At 44.8% G+C, this 19007-nt stretch overlaps 2 protein-coding genes across 2 annotated transcripts; both read left to right on the top strand.

The window, feature by feature from the left end:
• The first annotated feature begins 1024 nt into the window (after positions 1-1024).
• On the top strand, positions 1025-11188 carry LOC131090933 (solute carrier family 2, facilitated glucose transporter member 11-like). The gene is made up of 12 exons (XM_058036608.1): positions 1025-1048; positions 1936-2034; positions 2463-2623; positions 4173-4297; positions 4938-5067; positions 5643-5791; positions 8192-8379; positions 8513-8623; positions 9127-9228; positions 9386-9461; positions 10524-10651; positions 10982-11188. The coding sequence occupies exons 1-12, from the start codon at positions 1025-1027 to the stop codon at positions 11186-11188; spliced, it is 1500 nt and encodes a 499-aa protein (XP_057892591.1).
• A 2646-nt stretch (positions 11189-13834) lies between these two features.
• Positions 13835-17009, top strand: LOC131091238 (macrophage migration inhibitory factor-like). Its single transcript, XM_058037179.1, has 3 exons — positions 13835-13942; positions 16337-16509; positions 16943-17009. The coding sequence occupies exons 1-3, from the start codon at positions 13835-13837 to the stop codon at positions 17007-17009; spliced, it is 348 nt and encodes a 115-aa protein (XP_057893162.1).
• Positions 17010-19007: the final 1998 nt, after the last annotated feature.

Here is a 19007-nt window from a genome sequence, read left to right as displayed (position 1 = left end):
CTCAGCACAAACCAACAGCAAAGTCAAGGCCATGATGAGGCCTGAGAGAGGCAGGAGAAATGGCTGGTGGTGCCATACCCTACATTTCAAACATTAGTAGGGACTCCAGGAATATTCTTTGCATATGGAATATTTTCTAGTAAATATGGGCTGGTATCAACTAAGCCCTTTGTGATTTCTTCATCCTCTCCTTCAACTGAAGTGTAAATGGCAAGTGATAACTAAGCCATTATCAAATGAATACATTCAAGATCCTCTTAATTGTGAAATAACTGCAGTTAAAGCCTAAGAATTTTCTCTCAGAAAAAACAGACATCAATCCAGCTGTGGAGGTTACAAAACTGCTCCAAAAGAACCTTATTGTTCATTGCAGACACAGAAATAAGTGCACTGACTAGTGGAAATACCAGACAAAACTGTGCATGATGAATCTTTCTCACTACTAGCAAAGAAAAATCCTCTACTAAACACTTGGCTGGTCAAGCCTGGTGTACCAGGGTAGAATTATTAAGTTTGCACTCCATTTCAAAATCATGGAGCAGCTCAGTTCCTTCCAGTAATGATTAAGTCTGGAGAGAGAACAGCTCTTCCCTGTGACATGCCAAAGTCCTGGGGTTCACTGCCCAAGCCCCACCTAAGATTCCCAGCAGAGAACTCTGTCTCTAAGTTTCTCACTTATATTGAAAACTGAGCAGGTTATGATGATGGGAATCCTGTTTAAGGTTGTTTTCTCAGTCCCCTGTCCCCTAGCAGAAGGCAGAGTTCATGAAGCACCCAGCTCCTGCAAGGGACACCATCCTGTTCACTTGGGCTGCACATGAGCATTGGTTGAAATATTTAATCCAGCAACCCTAAACTTTGTACGACAGCTGGAATATGTGCAATTAACTCAAAACCTTCTGAAGTAAAATTTAACTTCTGTAACATGGGGCTGGTTCAGTGACACTGCTGCTGGGTCATGTGGGCATTTGGCTCCTTGGCAGGTAGCAGCAGTGAGCAGCAGGCACTGGCTCATTCAAAGGACATGGCTGCCTTCCTCTCCAGCCTGGTGAGTACCTGCTCACATCTCCTCTGCCTTACAAAGATAGCATCATTCTAGAGATTCAGGTTCTTTAAAGATTTTGAATTCCTTTCTTACAGAGACCATCTTTCCTTCCTGTGTTTAAGCATCACAAAGAGCAATGGGGTTTAGGGCCATGAAGATCATGTTGCATTGTCTTTTCTATATAACAAAATAAAATGAAATAAATGAAATTAAATTAAATAAATGAAATGAAATAAAAATTTAACAACAGATTTGGCTCTCCCACCACCATGATACTTTACTTTGTCTTCTAAATTACTGAAAACAACACTAAATGTTAAGCACTCTGATTACTTCCCAAAATAATGAATATAGTAACGGTACAGCAAAAGGCTAAGAAATAATGACATAAATTTTTAAATAAATTACCTTCTTCACTTCATTAAAAAATAATTCATATAATCCATCAGGAGTTTCCATAATCCTTGAAAGGGAAGAAGTGGCATGTATCATCATACATTATGGTTTGGTGTACATTGGTTGCTGACCATGGCACACAGGGAGAATGATTCCCTCTTCCCCATGCCCAGGTCTGACACCTTTGTCCAGCCAACCTGTCAGCAGGCACACAGTGAGAGCTGTACTATCAGCTGTACTATCAGGAGCACCTTTTCAAACTCCTTTTCCTTCTTGCAAGCAGAGTGATGGGTTATCTATCACCTCACACCCATGTTATTTGCTCTGGCACTGTTGCTGGTGGCTGTGCTTTGGCAGCAGATTAGAGGGATTTTGAAAAGTGTTTGAATTCAAAAGGGTCTGAAGTGATCAAAGAGGAAGTGGCTACAAAGTCTCTGGCCTTGCACAAACTAGAGTAGTGAGGAGCTGATGGAGGTTTTATTTTTGCTTTGCAGGTTCAGTTCCGGGGCCTACTTCAGATGATCTTAGTGCTGGGAATTGGGGGCAGTTTCCCATATGGATTCCATATTTCTGTCATCAACTATCCTTCTGTGGTAAGTAGCCATTCTCTGAGGCTGAAACACAAAGGTGGGAGCCTCTGTTCTCCCATAATCCCAAATTTACTGAGCACTCAGCTGATGTGTCTGGGCCTTTTCTTTGGCTGACAGTAACATCATGTGTAGAGAAATTTTCCTCCTTAAAAGAGTTGGACAGCATTTTCTATTTTAAATAAGCTCTTGCCATGTGGTGTACAAGCCTCCAAAGGAGGGCACAAGCTGAGCTCTCAGCGTGCTCACCAGGAAGCTCCTGACTGATACAGCCTGAAGAATTTGCAGTGTGATCTCAGTTAACTTGTTTTACTAAAAAAGTCTCAAAGTAAGTCTAACATGAGAACCACAGGCTTGGCCTGAAATACAACAAAATATGAAGGGATCTGGTTGTCCAGACCCATCATCCAGGTAAATGCTGTTTTCTTTTCCAGCACATCAGGAAGTTCATCAATGAAACGTGGATAGATCGCCACGGCTCTGCCCTCCACCCCGACACAGTCATGCTGCTGTGGTCCTTCATTGTGTCTGTCTATGGCATAGGAGGGTTCCTGGGCAGCCTCTGCTGTGGCTACCTGACTACAAAATACAGAAAGTAAGTGCTGCTTCTAACAGCTCAGCAGTCAGAAAGCACAGGGAAATACCAAGGGGACAAATCAATCCCTTATTTTTTGTTGAAGCAGCCCTGTTGAAGATAATTGGTTTGGTTTCCTGGCATATCCACTTTTTCCAGGCAGCCTTCTGTCCTGTTTATCTGCCCTCCCCAGGGAACTGTGCTCTGTGAGGGCTGCAGTCACCAGCACATCACCAGATCAGTGTCTCTGGCAGCAGTGGCACAGGGTCACATTCTCCCCAAGGTCCCCTCTCATTCTCATAAAGATCTCCCAGGCTTTACAAACCCCAGTGAAGGAGCTGTGTGTCTTGTGTTGTAACACACTATGTGCAGTTACTCAAACACCTGGAAAATATCCTTATGTGACAAAGAAGAGTCAGATTTCCATTTAAATGGAAATTTCCACTCATTGTGGGGTGGTGACATGACATTAAATATTCAGATCTGCTCCAGTGAAAATATGGAGAGAGGAGAAAAAAGTTGCTTGTAATTTCACTGTAAGATATAATCAGCACCAAAACAAATGTCCAAGAGACATCTCTGTTCCTGACAATCCATTTTACTGAAAGCTAGCTCCAAACTCTCTTTGCCACTGGACAAAGGAAGGATTCCTCACCAGTGTGGTCTGTTCTCGGTGCCTTGTGTGTAACACCACTAATTTCATTTGCAGAGAAATTGGCAAACATATCTTCTTGGTGTGACCCACTTAAAGATGTGCTCCACAACACACTGATCCAGGGGCCCCTCATTTGGGTCTCAACAAACCATCTTAACCTGCCTGCAATTGTGTTCTTTCCTGACAGGTAAGTGCCCCCAAGAAATTTCTTGTGGGACACTGCCTCATCCCACACACTGAGAGTCTCCCAAGGCTGCAAAAGGATCCTGCACCTCTCCCATGGGTTATTTAACACTTGGCAGCCCAAGTGCTGAATCACAGCCTGAACACAGAGTCTCTGTGATCCTCAGTGTGTGCAAGGGGGCTCTGGTCTGACAAATGTCACAGCAAAACATCTGAGTGCAAAAGACTTGGAGCCTGAGACAGCAGGGTGGTGAACACAGCAGCCTGTGATTCTCACTGAGGGATTTTTGAAATGAAATGTCCTCTAAAAACTCTGTCTGCCATCTCAGAGACCCCATTTAGCCAAGAGTGCCTTTGGTACGAGCCATTCCAAAATGGGACCCATGGACTCAGACTATTTCTGGGGAACAACCTGACATTTTATAAAGACTTACAGCCATTTCAAAATCTTGCTGACAAACTGGGCCACTCCTTCCATCTTTTTCCCTACTTGTACTGTGGAAATGCTGACAAACTGCTTAAATTCTAACCTAAAAAAGATTATAAATCCAAATCTAAAAGATCCTAAAGTTTTAAAGAACCATTTTGACCATCTTAAGTTGAAATTATTTCAGCCATTCCTCAAAACAGTAGGAATTGCTGTACCACACTTCCTGTCACAGCAAGAGTAGTCAAAAGAGTAAAAGAAGTTCTCACTAAATTCTCAAGGTCTTTTTTTCTTTTTTTTTTCAGGAAAAAGTGCCAAATGTTCACCAACCTGATCATGTTGGTAGCTGCACTTTTCATGGCTCTCAGCAGAACAGCCAAATCCTTTGAGATGATTCTGGTTGGGCGCTTTCTCTACGGCATTGGTGCAGGTATGTCACCCAGGCCTGCAAGGCTGGCCTGATATATTATAATTACCTGAAATAATTACCTGAAAGAACAAAAGATCCAACTACTCTGCAATGTTTTTCACAGAAGTCAGTAGACAGACACACACTGCAGAATTTTTCCCCAAGAGGTTAAATTCCATTGTCATCATTACCAGATCTTTCTTCATCACAAATTCTGGGATCAAAATCCCCCTGTGCATTTCCAGATACAAAGTAAATTTTCTTTCTGAAGCATCTTTTTCTCTTCCCGGCTCTCACACTGAAGTGCACCTCTATAATTAACTCCTGACACTTACAGTTGTAAGAAAAATACCACAACACCCAGGGAAACCTGGTAAACACCATAAGGCCATTCTCCTGAAGCCAGTGTTGGCCACCAGAGCCAACTGCAATGAAAAAACCAAAACTGTCCAGCTGTCCTGGGCTTGTCTCTACAGCCATCCTTGAAGAATGGTCTTTAAAGCAAATAAAACCAGAAACAATAAAAGTGAAAGTATCTTCTCTTTTGCAAGAAAGTGTAATCTAAATAGCAGAGTGAATGGAAACAATATAAGATAGGATGGTCAAAAAGTTAATATTTTCTAAATATTTCAACTGTTCTTTATCCTCTTGTATGTTGAAGGTTTTTCTCTCAACATACATCCTCAGTATGTAGGAGAGATTTCACCCAAGAAGCTGCGTGGTTTCACCAACGCCACTGTTGCTGTTTTCCTGACCCTGGGGAAGCTCACAGGACAGCTTGTTGGACTACGGTAAATTCTCCAATTTTTCTATCAGGTTACACTCAAACTAGAAATGTTTCTCTAACTTTATCCTCTCACCTAGTCAGTGGCTGAGAAACACTCTCTTCCTCCCCAAAACATGCCTTAGCTTATGCCAGAAGAAAAATATTAATTGTATTTGAGGGAAATATACTTTTAAATACAGAAGGTAGAAAATTATTTACTCATAATCTGATTTCTTCTTATTTCCACACTCTTTCTGCTGGGAGACTTCCCCTTCAATATTCATTGCACTTACATAAAAAGTCTTAGCAAATGTTTGGCTCTTGTGGCCAAGCAGTGGACAAATGAGTCTCATCAGCTCTCTAGACATTCTACTGGGTTCTAATAATACTCAGAAAGATTTTCAAAATACCAGATAATTCCTTTAAAATAAATTGTCAGAAATAAAAACAGCCAAATTTGTGAAATCTGCCAAATTAAAATTCAGGGGTTAACTCCAGTGAACCCTTGAATGGAATCTGGGAAATTTTATCACTCAGAAAAGCTTCCTGAACATTCATTCCATTATTTCAGCATAATTTTGTTTCACATACACTTTCCAGGGAGATTTTAGGAAGCGAAGCTTTGTGGCCATGGTTGTTAGCATCTAGTGGACTTTCAGCATTGCTTCAACTGGTTACCCTCCCATTTTTCCCTGACTCACCATCCTACCTCCTGATACAGAAGGGTAATGAGGAAGCCTGCAGGAAAGGTAGAGTGTCTGCTTTCCTCACTTCTTCCCTTCATCTGCTGTGTCCCAGGGAGAGCCTCTGCAGCAGAGGAGGCAGGGCAGGGCTGTGCTGCACAGGGCAGGGCCATGGAGCACAGGCAGCCTCACAGGGAGCAGCTCAGGTACCCCTGGCAATGCCTGTGCTAAGCTGGTACCCCTGGCAATGCCTGTGCTAACCTGGTACCCCTGGTGCCCCTGGCAATGCCTGTGCTAACCTGGTACCCCTGGCAATGTTTATGCTAACCTGGTACCCCTGGTGCCCCTGGCAATGCCTGTGCTAACCTGGTACCCCTGGCAATGTCTGTGCTAACCTGGTATCCCTGGTGCCCATGGCAATGTCTGTGCTAACCTGGTACCCCTGGTGCCCCTGGTATCCCTGGCAATGCCTGTGCTAACCTGGTACCCCTGGTGCCCCTGGCAATGCCTGTGTTAACCTGGTACCCCTGGTGCCCCTGGCAATGTCTGTGCTAACCTGGTACCCCTGGCAATGCCTGTGCTAACCTGGTACCCCTGGTATCCCTGGCAATGTCTGTGCTAACCTGGTACCCCTGGTACCCCTGGCAATGCCTGTGCTAACCTGGTACCCCTGGTACCCCTGGCACTGCCTGTGCTAACCTGGTACCCCTGGTACCCCTGGCAATGCCTGTGCTAACCTGGTACCCCTGGTACCCCTGGTACCCCTGGCAATGTCTGTGTTAACCTGGTAACCCTGGCAATGTCTGTAGTAACCTGGTACCCCTGGTACCCCTGGTACCCCTGGCAATGCCTGTGCTAACCTGGTACCCCTGGTACCCCTGGTACCCCTGGTACCCCTGGCAATGCCTGTGCTAACCTGGTACTCCTGCAATGCCTGTGTTAACCTGGTACCCCTGGTGCCCCTGGCAATGCCTGTGTTAACCTGGTACCCCTGGTACCCCTGGCAATTCCTGTGTTAACCTGGTACCCCTGGTACCCCTGGTACCCCTGGCAATTCCTGTGTTAACCTGGTACCCCTGGTACCCCTGGCAATGCCTGTGCTAACCTGGTACCCCTGGTACCCCTGGCAATGCCTGTGCTAACCTGGTACCCCTGGCAATGCCTGTGCTAACCTGGTACCCCTGGTGCCCCTGGCAATGCCTGTGTTAACCTGGTACCCCTGGTACCCCTGGCAATTCCTGTGTTAACCTGGTACCCCTGGTACCCCTGGTACCCCTGGCAATTCCTGTGTTAACCTGGTACCCCTGGTACCCCTGGCAATGCCTGTGCTAACCTGGTACCCCTGATGCCCCTGGCAATGCCTGTGCTAACCTGGTACCCCTGGCAATGCCTGTGCTAACCTGGTACCCCTGGTGCCCCTGGCAATGCCTGTGGTAACCTGGTACCCCTGGTGCCCCTGGCACTGCCTGTGCTAACCTGGTACCCCTGGTACCCCTGGTATCCCTGGTACCCCTGGCAATGCCTGTGCTAACCTCACTCAGCCCATGAAGACAAGAAACACAGATGTGTATCAGCACATCTAACATTTCCCACCTTGGTGGGCACTGCCTTATTTCTTTAAAAGAAATGGTTCAGGCAGCTGTCCTTTTTTGTATTGTTAAATAAAAAGTACTAAAATGTTTATTTTGTTAAGTAAACTCTACATTAGAAAGCTGTGCTATACTGACAACCAGACAGACAAAATCCTTCAAATTGCTCACTGCCCCTGCAGCAACCAGATGGCAGAAGCAGCACCAGCACCTACTCCAAAGGACAGGCAGCCTGAAGGGTTTAATGCATGTGGGAACCCAGGGCACTGGGAATATTTCTCTGTCTGCTCTGGGGTGCCCTGACTTTGACCCTCATTCATGGAGAAAGTTTCCCACACTTCAAGGTAGACCAGAATCCACAAAAGTGTGAAAGAGATTATAGAGAGCAGTGTAGGTGTGTCACTTGGTGAGAAACTGAGCTTTTGGGATTTTTAGTGTGTTGTGGATGGAAGCAAGATGGAGAGCACAGGGTGTCATCCTGGGTTTCTTCTTCATCCTTCTTCTTCCTTCTTCCTCATGGGTTTGGGTGGCAGTTTGTAACTGGGGAGAAAAGTCTGCACTGGGGGCTCTTTAGGATGAGTTATTGGGTTAGAAGGGAAAATAATCAAGGTGTCAGCTCTGAATTGAATAGTTCAGTCTTAAAAGACTTTGTAACAAGAGATTGTTGGCCATATTGTGCCTTCTAATGAAAAGCTGCTGAACTCACAGCAGTGAGACTGTTTTACTGATAAGGAATAATAAACACTTGAGTCTGAACATGAATTACTGTCTCAAGTGCCTTCAATCCAGACCCAGAAAAACCGATGACTGAAACCCCCACAAACGCTGAAGGAGTTATCTTGGTAGGATAACCCCCTTCCCTCTTTGTCCCCTGCAGCCATCAGGAAGCTGTGGGGGGAAGGAGACCACCAAGCAGAAATTGATGACATTATGAAGGAGAAGGGCGCCGTGGCGAGCACCAAAACCTTGCGTGTCCTTGAAGTGCTCAAAGAGCGATCCCTGCGCTGGCAGCTCTACATCCTGCTGATCGTCATGACCACGCTGCAGCTCTGTGGCATAAATGCAGTTGAGCGCTCTCCTCATCCCCAGGACAAGAGAGGCAGCACAAGAAACCTCTCAATGTTATTAAACCAGCTTAGAGTTGTATCTCAAATCCAACACCTTTCTCACAGGTTGATTTCCTCTTTGCGTTTTTCAGATCTACTTCTATTCTTTTGAAGTATTCCACACAGCCAAGTTTGAAGAATACCTGATCCCATACGTGTCCCTGGGGGTTGGGCTGTGTGAGTGCTTGTCCTCCATACTGTGTGTAAGTCTCTTCAGATTTGACTTTGAAGGAAAAATTTAATGTGGTCAACAACTGTGCCTTTCCTTTCTTATAACTGGGCTCAGAGAAATTTTGCATAACCTAAGCCACATCTTCCTGCTGCTGCAAAACCACAGGCAGGATATAAAGAAGTTTTTCCCCTAAATTATTTGCATGAGTGTGTGTCTTTAGACTCACTTTTTTCTGCAAAACAATCATCTTCTGATGTTCTGGATTAGATGTGTGTACATATGTGTGGACAATTTGACATATGCCAGCATGCAAATGTCTAATAACAGTTTAGACTGACTAATAAACACTGCTTAATTAATATTGAATTAGTTTTGAAAAAAAACAAATCAAATTCATTAGGAACTAAGAGGCTGTCAAATGACACTGACTTGTGGCTATTATTGAGACAAGTCTGCTGCACAGAACAGATGGAGAGAGGAGGAATGGTTTCCTTTGAGGCCTGGGGTTGGTGAGCTGTGTTTTCTGCTTTCCAGAGCACCCTCATAGACCGCTTTGGGCGGAAGGTGCTGCTCTGGGGCGGGTACCTGCTGATGAGCTCTGTGCTGGCACTGCTCACCACCACCCTGTCACTGCAGGTAAAGGGGCAGCAGCCTCCTGGCCACTTCCCCAGCCTCCCTTTCTGCTCCTAACCTGCAGGAGGTGTGTAAAATCTCCAGCCAGTGGCAGGAGTACAGAGCTCTGCTGCTCTGTCTTGTGTCCGATGGTTTGGTATCACTGGTTTCTCACTTTCAGCATCGCTTTTTCTGGATGCATTACTTCAGTGTTATCTTGATCTTCCTCTTCGTTGTCTTCTTTGGAATTGGACCATGTGAGTACATCAGGGCTGATGCTGGGAGGAAATTTGGGGTTGAATTGGTTGGCAGAGGAAGGACGGGGTAGTGCCTTGCTAAAAAGTTCTGCAAATTAAGGAGGGAAGGACAGACACATACAAGGGGAGACAGGAAAAGGATGTAGACCCCTCAAATTTTATTGCTGATCACATGATCTAAACAATTTAAAACAGTATCATCTTATCCAGAGGGCATGAGATAGAAAATTCAAAACAATTTCTAAATTAATCAGCTAAAAAGAGGATTCTGGGCATGGCCAGGTATGTTAAAGTAATCATCTTCAATAACTTAACAAGCTTTTGCCTACCAACATGCTCCAGGTGGAAGTGGCCACAGGAGCCAAAAGGGAGGCTGGTTCTATAAACCCTGCACCAGTAACAATTACCAGTGTGTGATGGTGCTCACAGGGGTCTCAGGTTGAGGGAAGAGATGAGGATCTGACTCCATGTTTCAGAAGGCTTGATTTTTTTTATTTTATGATATATATTATATTAAAACTATACTAAAAGAATAGAAGAAAGGAATTCCTCAGAAGGCTGGCTAAGAATAGAAAAAGAAAGAATGATAACAAAGGTTTGTGGCTCGGACTCGCTGTCCAAGCTAGCTCACTGTGATTGGCCATTAATTAGAAACAACTCATATAGGTTAATCAAAGGTCTACTTGTTGCATTCCACAGCAGCAGATAACCATTGTTTACATTTTGTTCTTGAGGCTTCTCAGCTTCTCAAGAGGAAAAATCTTAAAGAAAAGGTTTTTCATAAAAGATTTTTCATAAAAGATATCTGTGACACCAGTGCAATATGGAACTGCACACACCCACTGATACCAGAAAAACTATTCCAGTACCAACAAGAGAAACCTAAATTAACTGCTGGGTTCCATTTCTGGAATCAAGGCCTTTCACCCTCATAGCAGAGGCCACCTATCTACAGGTGACCTATTCTGTCTGTCTGTCCCCTCTGCCACTGCCACTGGGAGGAGCTCCAGCAGAAGCAAGGAAACAAATTTACCTGGGGTGTGTTTGGCTTTGCTTTTCCAGCTGGAGCCACCATATCTGTGATGGTTGAAATCTTCAGCCAGTCATACAGACCATCAGCCTTCCTGATTGTTGGCTGCATCAACTGGATGGGACTCTTTGTACTTGGGATGATTTTTCCAGTGATTGTTGTAAGTGACTCTCAGAGGATCCCTCTTCCCAGGCTCATCTATTTCTGAATGCCAACAAGGGCAAAATAACAGCAATAAATTGGAATGATGTGCAAAGCTTAGCACTGTCCAAACACCAAACCTGCTGAGAAACCCCCAGGCTTTTCAAGGAGCAGCAATTGGATCAGGTCCAACAAGGCCAGTGGGAATTCCTGGGTTGGTTCCTGTCCTGGACTCTGTTTTGAGCACACCTTTGAATTTCAACTTCTAAGACACAGGCTTGCACTAAAGGGAGGGAAATAGAAATCAGTTTCTTATTTTCCTTACACAGTCTTGCATTTCTGCCTGCAGGATAACCTTGGACCCCTCTGCTTCCTCATCTTTTTGGGAATCCTTGTTTTATCAGCAATTTTCATCTACCTGTATCTTCCTGAGACCAAGGGAAAATCAATCATGGAAATAAAAACAGAATTCAACAAGCTGAACTTTGGGAAAAAAGAAACCTCTGTCACTGAAAATAACCTTCCTAAGGAACAGTTGTATTGCACCAAGCTCTGAATGTTCAGAGAAGAAATTTGCATCCCTTAGAAAAGACAGGAAACAATGTTGCAACAGAACTAAAAAGGAAACATTAAAAACAGACTGCAAGCTCTTCTGTCTCATTTGTTTTTTCTTTTTTAAGATAGATATGAAACTCATTATTCTAAAGTAACTCTAAGCAGGAACCTGCTGGCAAACAGCTCAGAATGTCAGAAATACAAAAGAATAAGTGAAATATTTTAAGATGAACCAAGGTAAAGAATGATTAAGAATGGGAAACACAAAAGTCGAAAGTGTGGCTGACAGGCAGCAGAGGGAAAAGCTAAATACATGATTTGGGTGACCCAAGATGATACAGAATAAAAATTAACACCTCAAATTCAGAAAAAGGTTTCAACATGACAACAGAGAAAAGCATTGAAAGTGAAATTTGCTGCACAACAGTCCTGGGGATGTAATGGAAATCTCAGTGGGAAACATCCCAGTAACTCTAGGCAGGAGAAGGACCTGCTAAACTGAGATATTCTTGCAGGCAAAAGAAGTGAAATGGCTGCTATGAAATAAAGCAAGCTCTGGAGAGCATCTCTGGTGTCTAAGGAACTGATTTCCAACCTGCTGCATCAACTTCTGGGAATTACATCAGATGTTTGCACAGAAGAAAGAGTTTGTTTTGGAAATGTTTTTCTTGCTGGGAATAATGACTGATTGTTGTACCCAGCAATAAAAATAGGTTGTGAAGTTCATTTGAAATAGTCTAAGTTTTTCCAAGTGACCAATAACAAGTATAGGATGGCTTGTAACCAAACAGTTTGGGTCATGCCACCTGCTTTCCCCTAACCACTGAAGAAAAAATGAATCAATATTACAAACTACAGCTCCTCTCCTTGCAGATGGAGGAGTCACTTGTGTTTGTTTTTAACACTTTGGCTTAGGAAACATACCCTGAAAAGGCTTTTTGGAAACCAGATTTTATTTCTGGGTTTTTTTAGGGTTTTCATTATTTTCAGAGTGCATACAGGAAACACAATCCACAAACGTGGGCTGGAAATGAACACTGACATTTCATCTCCTGACTTTTTGTTTGCTGACTTCTTACAGCAAGGGTGCTACAGTGAAGGAACTAACTTAAAATCAGCATACCCCACACAATCATGGAATGGATTGGGTTGGAAGGGACCTTAAGGATCATCTAATTCCACCCCCTGCCATGGGCAGGGATGGCACCATTTGGGTCAGGTTGCTCAGGGCCAGTCAACCTGATCTTGAACACAATCAGCTTCAGCATGTTCATACAGAAGTTTTCACAATGAAAAAGTGTTTACTTCAATTACACCATTCAACACAACATTTAGTGCAAGCTATAGAAAGCCTGGAGAAAATGGAGTGAGTAGAAAAGCTCTTAACTCAGAAACAACTGGGTACAAGGACATACATCACATTTAGCATGGAGAGGTGATCAAACCATTTATTTTATTTCCACCAGCATTTTCACCCTGCTGTCCCCACACATCTCACTGTGAACACCCCCTATCAAACTCCATGTGATCCCTCTAAATCACCTCTCTCATGTAAGGCTGTTCCAAGCAGTGAGATAATCCCAGCCTTGCCCTGCACTCCTCCAGTCTGGATAAAAGCTGCTCCTGTGGATTTCCTATCTCTCAGGAGTTAGGACTGTTATGGAACTATTTGCACAACAAAGGAGCAAGTTGAAAACAAGCCTTCTCTGAGCATGTAGGATGCATCACCACACTGGAAAATCAAGATTCTGATTTTAAGGCATCTTTGTGGTGACTTAGTCATGGTTCAGGAAAGGTCTGCACAACATGTGCCACTGGAGGGTTTTTGTTATGGTCTGTTCCACAGAGAGAGTTTCAGACCTCACAATTGAATTATTCATCCAATTTTTAAGAAACAATTACTAGCTTGCATAAAGAGGTGCATTACAACCTGCACTCAGCCTCTGAAACACTTGATATTCCATTGGTTTAATGACTGGGTGTGATGGTGGTCACAGGGGTCTGAGGATGAGGGGAGAGACAAGGATCTGACTCCATGTTTCAGAAGGCTGATTTATTGTTTTATGATATATATTATATTAAAACTATACTAAAAGAATGGAAGAAAGGATTTCATCAGAAGGCTGGCTAAGAATAGAAAAAGAAAGAATGACAACAAAAGCTTCTGTCTGGGACAGAGAGTCCAAGCCAGCTGACTGTGATTGGGCATTAATTAGAAACAACCAACATGGGCCAATCCCAGATGCACCAGTTGCATTCCACAGCAGCAGATAACCATTGTTTGCATTTTGTTCCTGAGGCCTCTCAGCTTCTCAGGAGGAAAAATCCCAAGGAAAAGATTTTTCACCAAACATGTCTGTGACAACTGGGCTGTCTCCAAACACAAGGGGTCACTTTGAGTGCTTTGGTTTCCAGAGTGCAAAGCTGGGCTCCCTCCCAGGCTGAGTTAGCAGCTGCAGATGGCACAGCCAGCCTCCCCCTCCTGGGACACTGCCACCCTCCCAGTGCCCCTGCTGGAGGTAGCACTGACTGTTCAGAGGCTCCTGAGGTGCTCACTGGCACAGTGGGCTGGGCCAGCTTGTGGTGAGTTAGAAATAGAGCTGAGAACAAGGTGAGCTGAAAAAAAAAACCTGCTCGCGATCCAAAGATGCCTAAATTCATTGTTAACACAAATATAAGCAAGGCCAAAGTTCCAGAATCTTTTGCAGGGGAGCTCACCCAACAATTATCAAAAGCATTGGGCAAACCAGCACAGGTAAGTGCATTTGCTGAAATGTTTTCCTTCTTTAATCAGCTGTGCCTATGCAATGAGCTGTTTCTGAGTGATAGCCTTGATAAACTAATACAGCTAATGACTCACCAGGATCTGCAGTCTTCTCTCTGGGAGAACACCAAATACTTGTTCACTGTGGCTTAGTTTTGTTGAGGTCTCAAAACCCTGGAGTGTTCAAACTAGATTTGTGTGGGATGATATTGCATGTATTTATCTGTAGATGAGGACACTGGATGATGTGGGGATGTGTCCACAGGTACCTGTGAATCCCTCTCAAGAACCTGAAAAGCAAATCTCAGCCTCCACTTCCTTGCTGAGAGCTATTGAAAAAGTGCCTGCTATTTACCAAACTGCCTGGAGCCTAGTGGTTACAGCTGAAGCACAAAAATTATTTATTCAGCTTGCTTGGACATCTGGCAAAAATATCTGTGTGGCATCCTGCTATTTGTAATCAAAACAGCAGAGTAAAAGCTGCTTGCTGGTTTCACTACCAGAGTGGAGGGGTTTTACTTGCCAAAACATGGCAGGTAAATATGGCAGTGTGCTACTGAGGTGAGGCCCTGAAACACTGGTATGGAGGGGCTGAGAAGGATTTATAAGGCTGTTCTTTTCTTAATACTGACTGGCCACTAGTCACTGTATCAGCTGCTTACTGAAGGTTGTAGAATATGAAAAACCAAAAGAAAACTTCTCTACAGAGCTGAAAACTTCCTGCCATGAGCTGTACCTCAGCAGTACCTTTAGTGAATTGGCTGTCGATCAGTAGTGCTTGTTTAAGTACCCTTTGTGCACATTCACAGCCCATTTTCAGAAAATGTTTGCTTTGTTTTGGGAGTGATGCTTTGAAACTGTGGAAAGAAGGAAGTTTTGGTGCCTACAGAAAGGGTCTGAGGACTCCCCAGCAAATCTTTCTCCAAGCACTGGGACACCTGAACACATCAAATTCTTACATAAAACTGATGTGTTTTATCTCTCTTTTAAAAATCCAATTTTTATCAGTCTAGCAAACAAGGACTTGCTGTTGGGGGGGCAAGGGGTGTGTCTTGCATAACAGCTTCTGAATATAAAGCTAGAGGCCAGGGCTGGGATGCAGCTGGAGCAGGTTTGTGCAGCTGTGTGGAAGGGATATGTAATGGGACTTAGAGATATACAGGGAATAACAAAGGGATTTTTCTGAAGAGGACATACAAGCTCTTCGTGACAAAGCAGGCAATAGGAAAGGGAGAGTCTCTTAGTTATAACACAGAAAGAAGGAAAGGATTAGGGTGGGCTGGAATGCAGAGCTTTCCTCTCACAGGAAACTGTGCCATTTGGGAAAAATATGGATTTTTAATCAAATAGGGTTTTTTTCCTATTGGAAGAACTGTTCCAAATATTTTCAAACTGTTCTAAGAAGAGAATAATGCTGATTAATGCCTCAACTTGATTTCTATTTTGATAGTGACAACCTGCTTCCTGGGTAGGAGTTAAAGGCATGGATGTACCCACACTTGGCACAAAGTCAAGAGCACGTGGTGTCCAGACAGGGGAGAGCAGGGCCAAGCAAGTGGTACCTCAGCAGGATCTCCTTGGCTGATCTGTGCTGCTGTGGTCTGAGGCACCTCACACCCAAACAAACTGTAAATGATGGCCAACACTAATTACCCAGCCAGCTCCTGGGACTCAGGCTGCCTTGTTTTACCAGGAGGGTGAAGTGCTGCTCAGTTCCAATGATGCACTGCTAATGAACGTGGGGAAGAGCAGCACAGAGGGCAGATGGGTGCCAGAGGAGCTGATCCCCACATTCCCCAGTGGGTGGATCTGACACTGTGTATTAGCGCTGGGGAAAATGGAGGGCTGGTCATTAATATTAACATAGATACTTTCTTCTGTTTTTCCTGATATCAAGAACAACAGCAGGATTAGGCTGTGTTTTGTTTAATGAGGTGCATGTTGATTTAGGCCTCTGCTGTGTCAGTTCACATTTCCCTCAGCAGGGAAGACTGCAGCAGGAGCCAGTGAGGTGCAAAATCCCTCTGGAACGCAATGGGCAGCAGGAGCATTGCCCTGCCCCTTGTGCCTGACCTTCCCACAGGGCAGGGAGAGCCTGCTGGCCTGGAGGAGGTGCTGCAGGTACCTCAGGTCACTGAGCTCCTGGAGCTCCTGGACTAGGAACCCTAAAAACTATGGAGTCTTTGCACTGGCCTTTGACACAGGAGTGAGGACCTTGGAGTAGAACACCAATCTAGACAGTAAGATGTCAACAAATGAAAGCCTTGCATATCAAAAACATGCACTTATTTTCACTGCAGTTTAGGTACATAAATGCCTTCCTGGATTTTTAAAACTTTTCTTAATATGGCAAAGAAAATAACATTCATTTTCTTCTTCCAACAGTATCTAGCAATACAGATCTCTCCTGATCAGGTGATGTCCTTTGGTGGCTCCACAGACCCTTGTGCTGTGTGCTTTCTCTACAGCATTGGAAAGACAGGGGAGCAGGAGAACAAGGGCTACTGCAAATTGCTTTGTGAGCTGATGAGCAAACAGCTGAAAATACCATCTGACAGGTGAGCTCATACAGCAACTTGTCTGACATGACTTTCCACAGATTGTTGGAGCTATTCATCCCACCAAAGGCTGGTCCTTTGGTGTTTTCTATTAATGTGCTGATTAAAGAGACCAAATGCCAAGTCAACTGAGCAACTCCCCAGCTAAAGAGAAAAGAACCATTGCATGAGCTGCAGCGCTGATGTCCACAAGCTGCAGAATTCCTTGGTTAAAATGATGTAGGCTCAGGCACTGTATGTACCCACAGATATCAGACATAAGAACTTGATCACTGGGAACTCCAGAATGCAAGGAGATGGGGCATGAGCAGGGCAGGGGGAAGGGAGTGCAAGGCCTGGGAAGGACAGAGCCCCAGGGGAGATGTGCAGCCTGTCCTGAGCAGCCTGCAACCCTCTGCTCCCAGCTGGTAACAGCGCCTGTCTTCCCTCCCAGAATCTACATCAGCTTCTTTGACAGCAGTGCTGGCAGTGTGGGCTGGAATAACAGCACCTTTGCTTGAGGTGCCCTGGGGTGATCACAGCTTACTCCTGAACCCTCTCCGTGGCTGAGAACTGCAGTTCCAGAGAAATCTGGCATCTGCCCAATGCAAAAGGCACTGGTGTCAGTTGCTGCTACCATTGCTGTTTATCTTGTCTGATGCTTAAATAAAATGCAGCAGAAATCTTTTGTCTGAGACCTTCTTGTTACTCTGGGAAGACCTGTAGTTGAGATGGGGGGTGCCTTCTCAAAATACTCTCAGGAGGAGCTTTTCTTTCAAAGAAAGGTTTAGTCATATATGAAGATGAACACTCCTTTTGCCTTTGCCCTGTCCTCAAGAGCCGAATTTCAAGAAGAGATAAATACATCTTGACCTGGTTTCAAGACACATTTAAGTTAATAGAGGTGGAAATGTTGCACATGGACCACCCTTCAAAAGGAGCACAGACATGATTAGCTCTGATTTAAAAGGGATGGACTGCAGTCCAGGCCTCTTTAGGCCTAGCACTACAGGGATATCTAGCTGAGTAACAGAAAAATTTGTGCTGGGAGTCTCCCAGGCCTCAGCACAAGCAGAGGGAGTGAGTGGAAAAAACCACTGTACACTGCTGTGCCCTCCCCTTTCCAGCCACTGAAAAAATTGTAGTGACAGCGAAGATTAGAGCTCAGCTCAGAAAGGGGCAGAGGCACAGCAAACCACAGTAATTCCTAGGGACTGAAGTGGTGAATTAATTATGAAAGGAAGATTTGCATACAAATATTTATTATTTAAGCCCTTGGTCAGATAAAATCATTTGCTTCCAAAGTAAAATAAAAGATTGAGCGGAGAGGTTTCCTGAAATTCTATAGTGAAGTGTATTGTGAGTTTTTCTGGAAGAGCAAACCTTATCACAGCCCCATTCTGAACTCTATTGTTAACATCCCATTGTGTCCCTACCACAGCTTTGCCTCGCAGCCACAGACTTCAAATACAGACCTGCACCTCAAACAACAAAAATGCTTTGTCGGGATAACAAATGGAAACTGCTTTAGTCAGTCAGGGAGGCAAAAGAGAATTAAATTGCAGATGTCTCTCCTTTGAGTGGCTGCCACTCTGGGCCTGGCAGGCCACAGGGCAAACACACCAGTGGTGCTGCTGCTCTCAAGCTTTCCTCCCTGCACACGTAGAATCCCCACCCCACCTGCATGCACCAAACCCAGGAGGCAGGAAGGTGAGAGGATTGAGTGGGACTATGCAATGGCAGGGAGCTGAGGATATCAGAGGGAGGAAACTCAATCAGTTCTTAGTGGCTGTTCTTAAGCACTGTTAATCACTAGAAAAGGAAGTGCTGCAGTTCTCAGCATTATAACCTGTGTCACTCCAATGCATTCCCATAGGACACCATCCCTTACTCCTCACTCAGGGCCGTGAGTGCTCACATCTGTAACATGTGTGGGCAAGCTTTTCAGCAGCAGCAGTGCACGACTGCTGTGTGTGCAATGTCTGGGCACAGAGGGCTCCGGGCCTGATCCTCTTTAGCCTTCCTGTGAGTCATTTCGGGAGCAGAGCAGCGCTGCCGCCGTGGGGACAGGCAAGAGCCAGGCTGGGGAGCCGTGCCCTGGCAGCCGCCTACGTGCATCGCATCACACAGCGCACACACGGCTCGGCTCTGCCGCCTCACCTCCAATAGGCACGCACGCTTCGTTCCTATGCAAAACAAAATTCACCTCTGCCTCTTTCCAGCAGAAAAATATGATGTGAGAATGGGGAGGCTGAGGAGCAATAGGTAATTTTTAATTTGATTTAAATACATTAGAGAATAATTTATATGGCAGCAAGGCAGACGTTTCTGCTTACACCGAGCTAAAGCTGTACACACAGTTAAAGCAAAACCGCTACAAATGTTACTTTATTTTGCAAAAGAAAAAAATTCTCAGAGTCAGGGCAAGTACCCCTTTTTGCAACTGCCAAGCTGGGCCTGTATCCCTGTCTGGCCCTGATTCCGCAGAAAGCAGTGGGAGTGCCACAGCGGCAGCATCA

This window comes from Melospiza georgiana, chromosome 18 (genome assembly GCF_028018845.1).
Source record: "Melospiza georgiana isolate bMelGeo1 chromosome 18, bMelGeo1.pri, whole genome shotgun sequence".
NCBI lineage: Eukaryota > Metazoa > Chordata > Aves > Passeriformes > Passerellidae > Melospiza > Melospiza georgiana.
The sequence above is the reverse complement of the archived record's forward strand: the minus strand, read 5'-3'. Positions and strand labels throughout refer to the sequence as shown.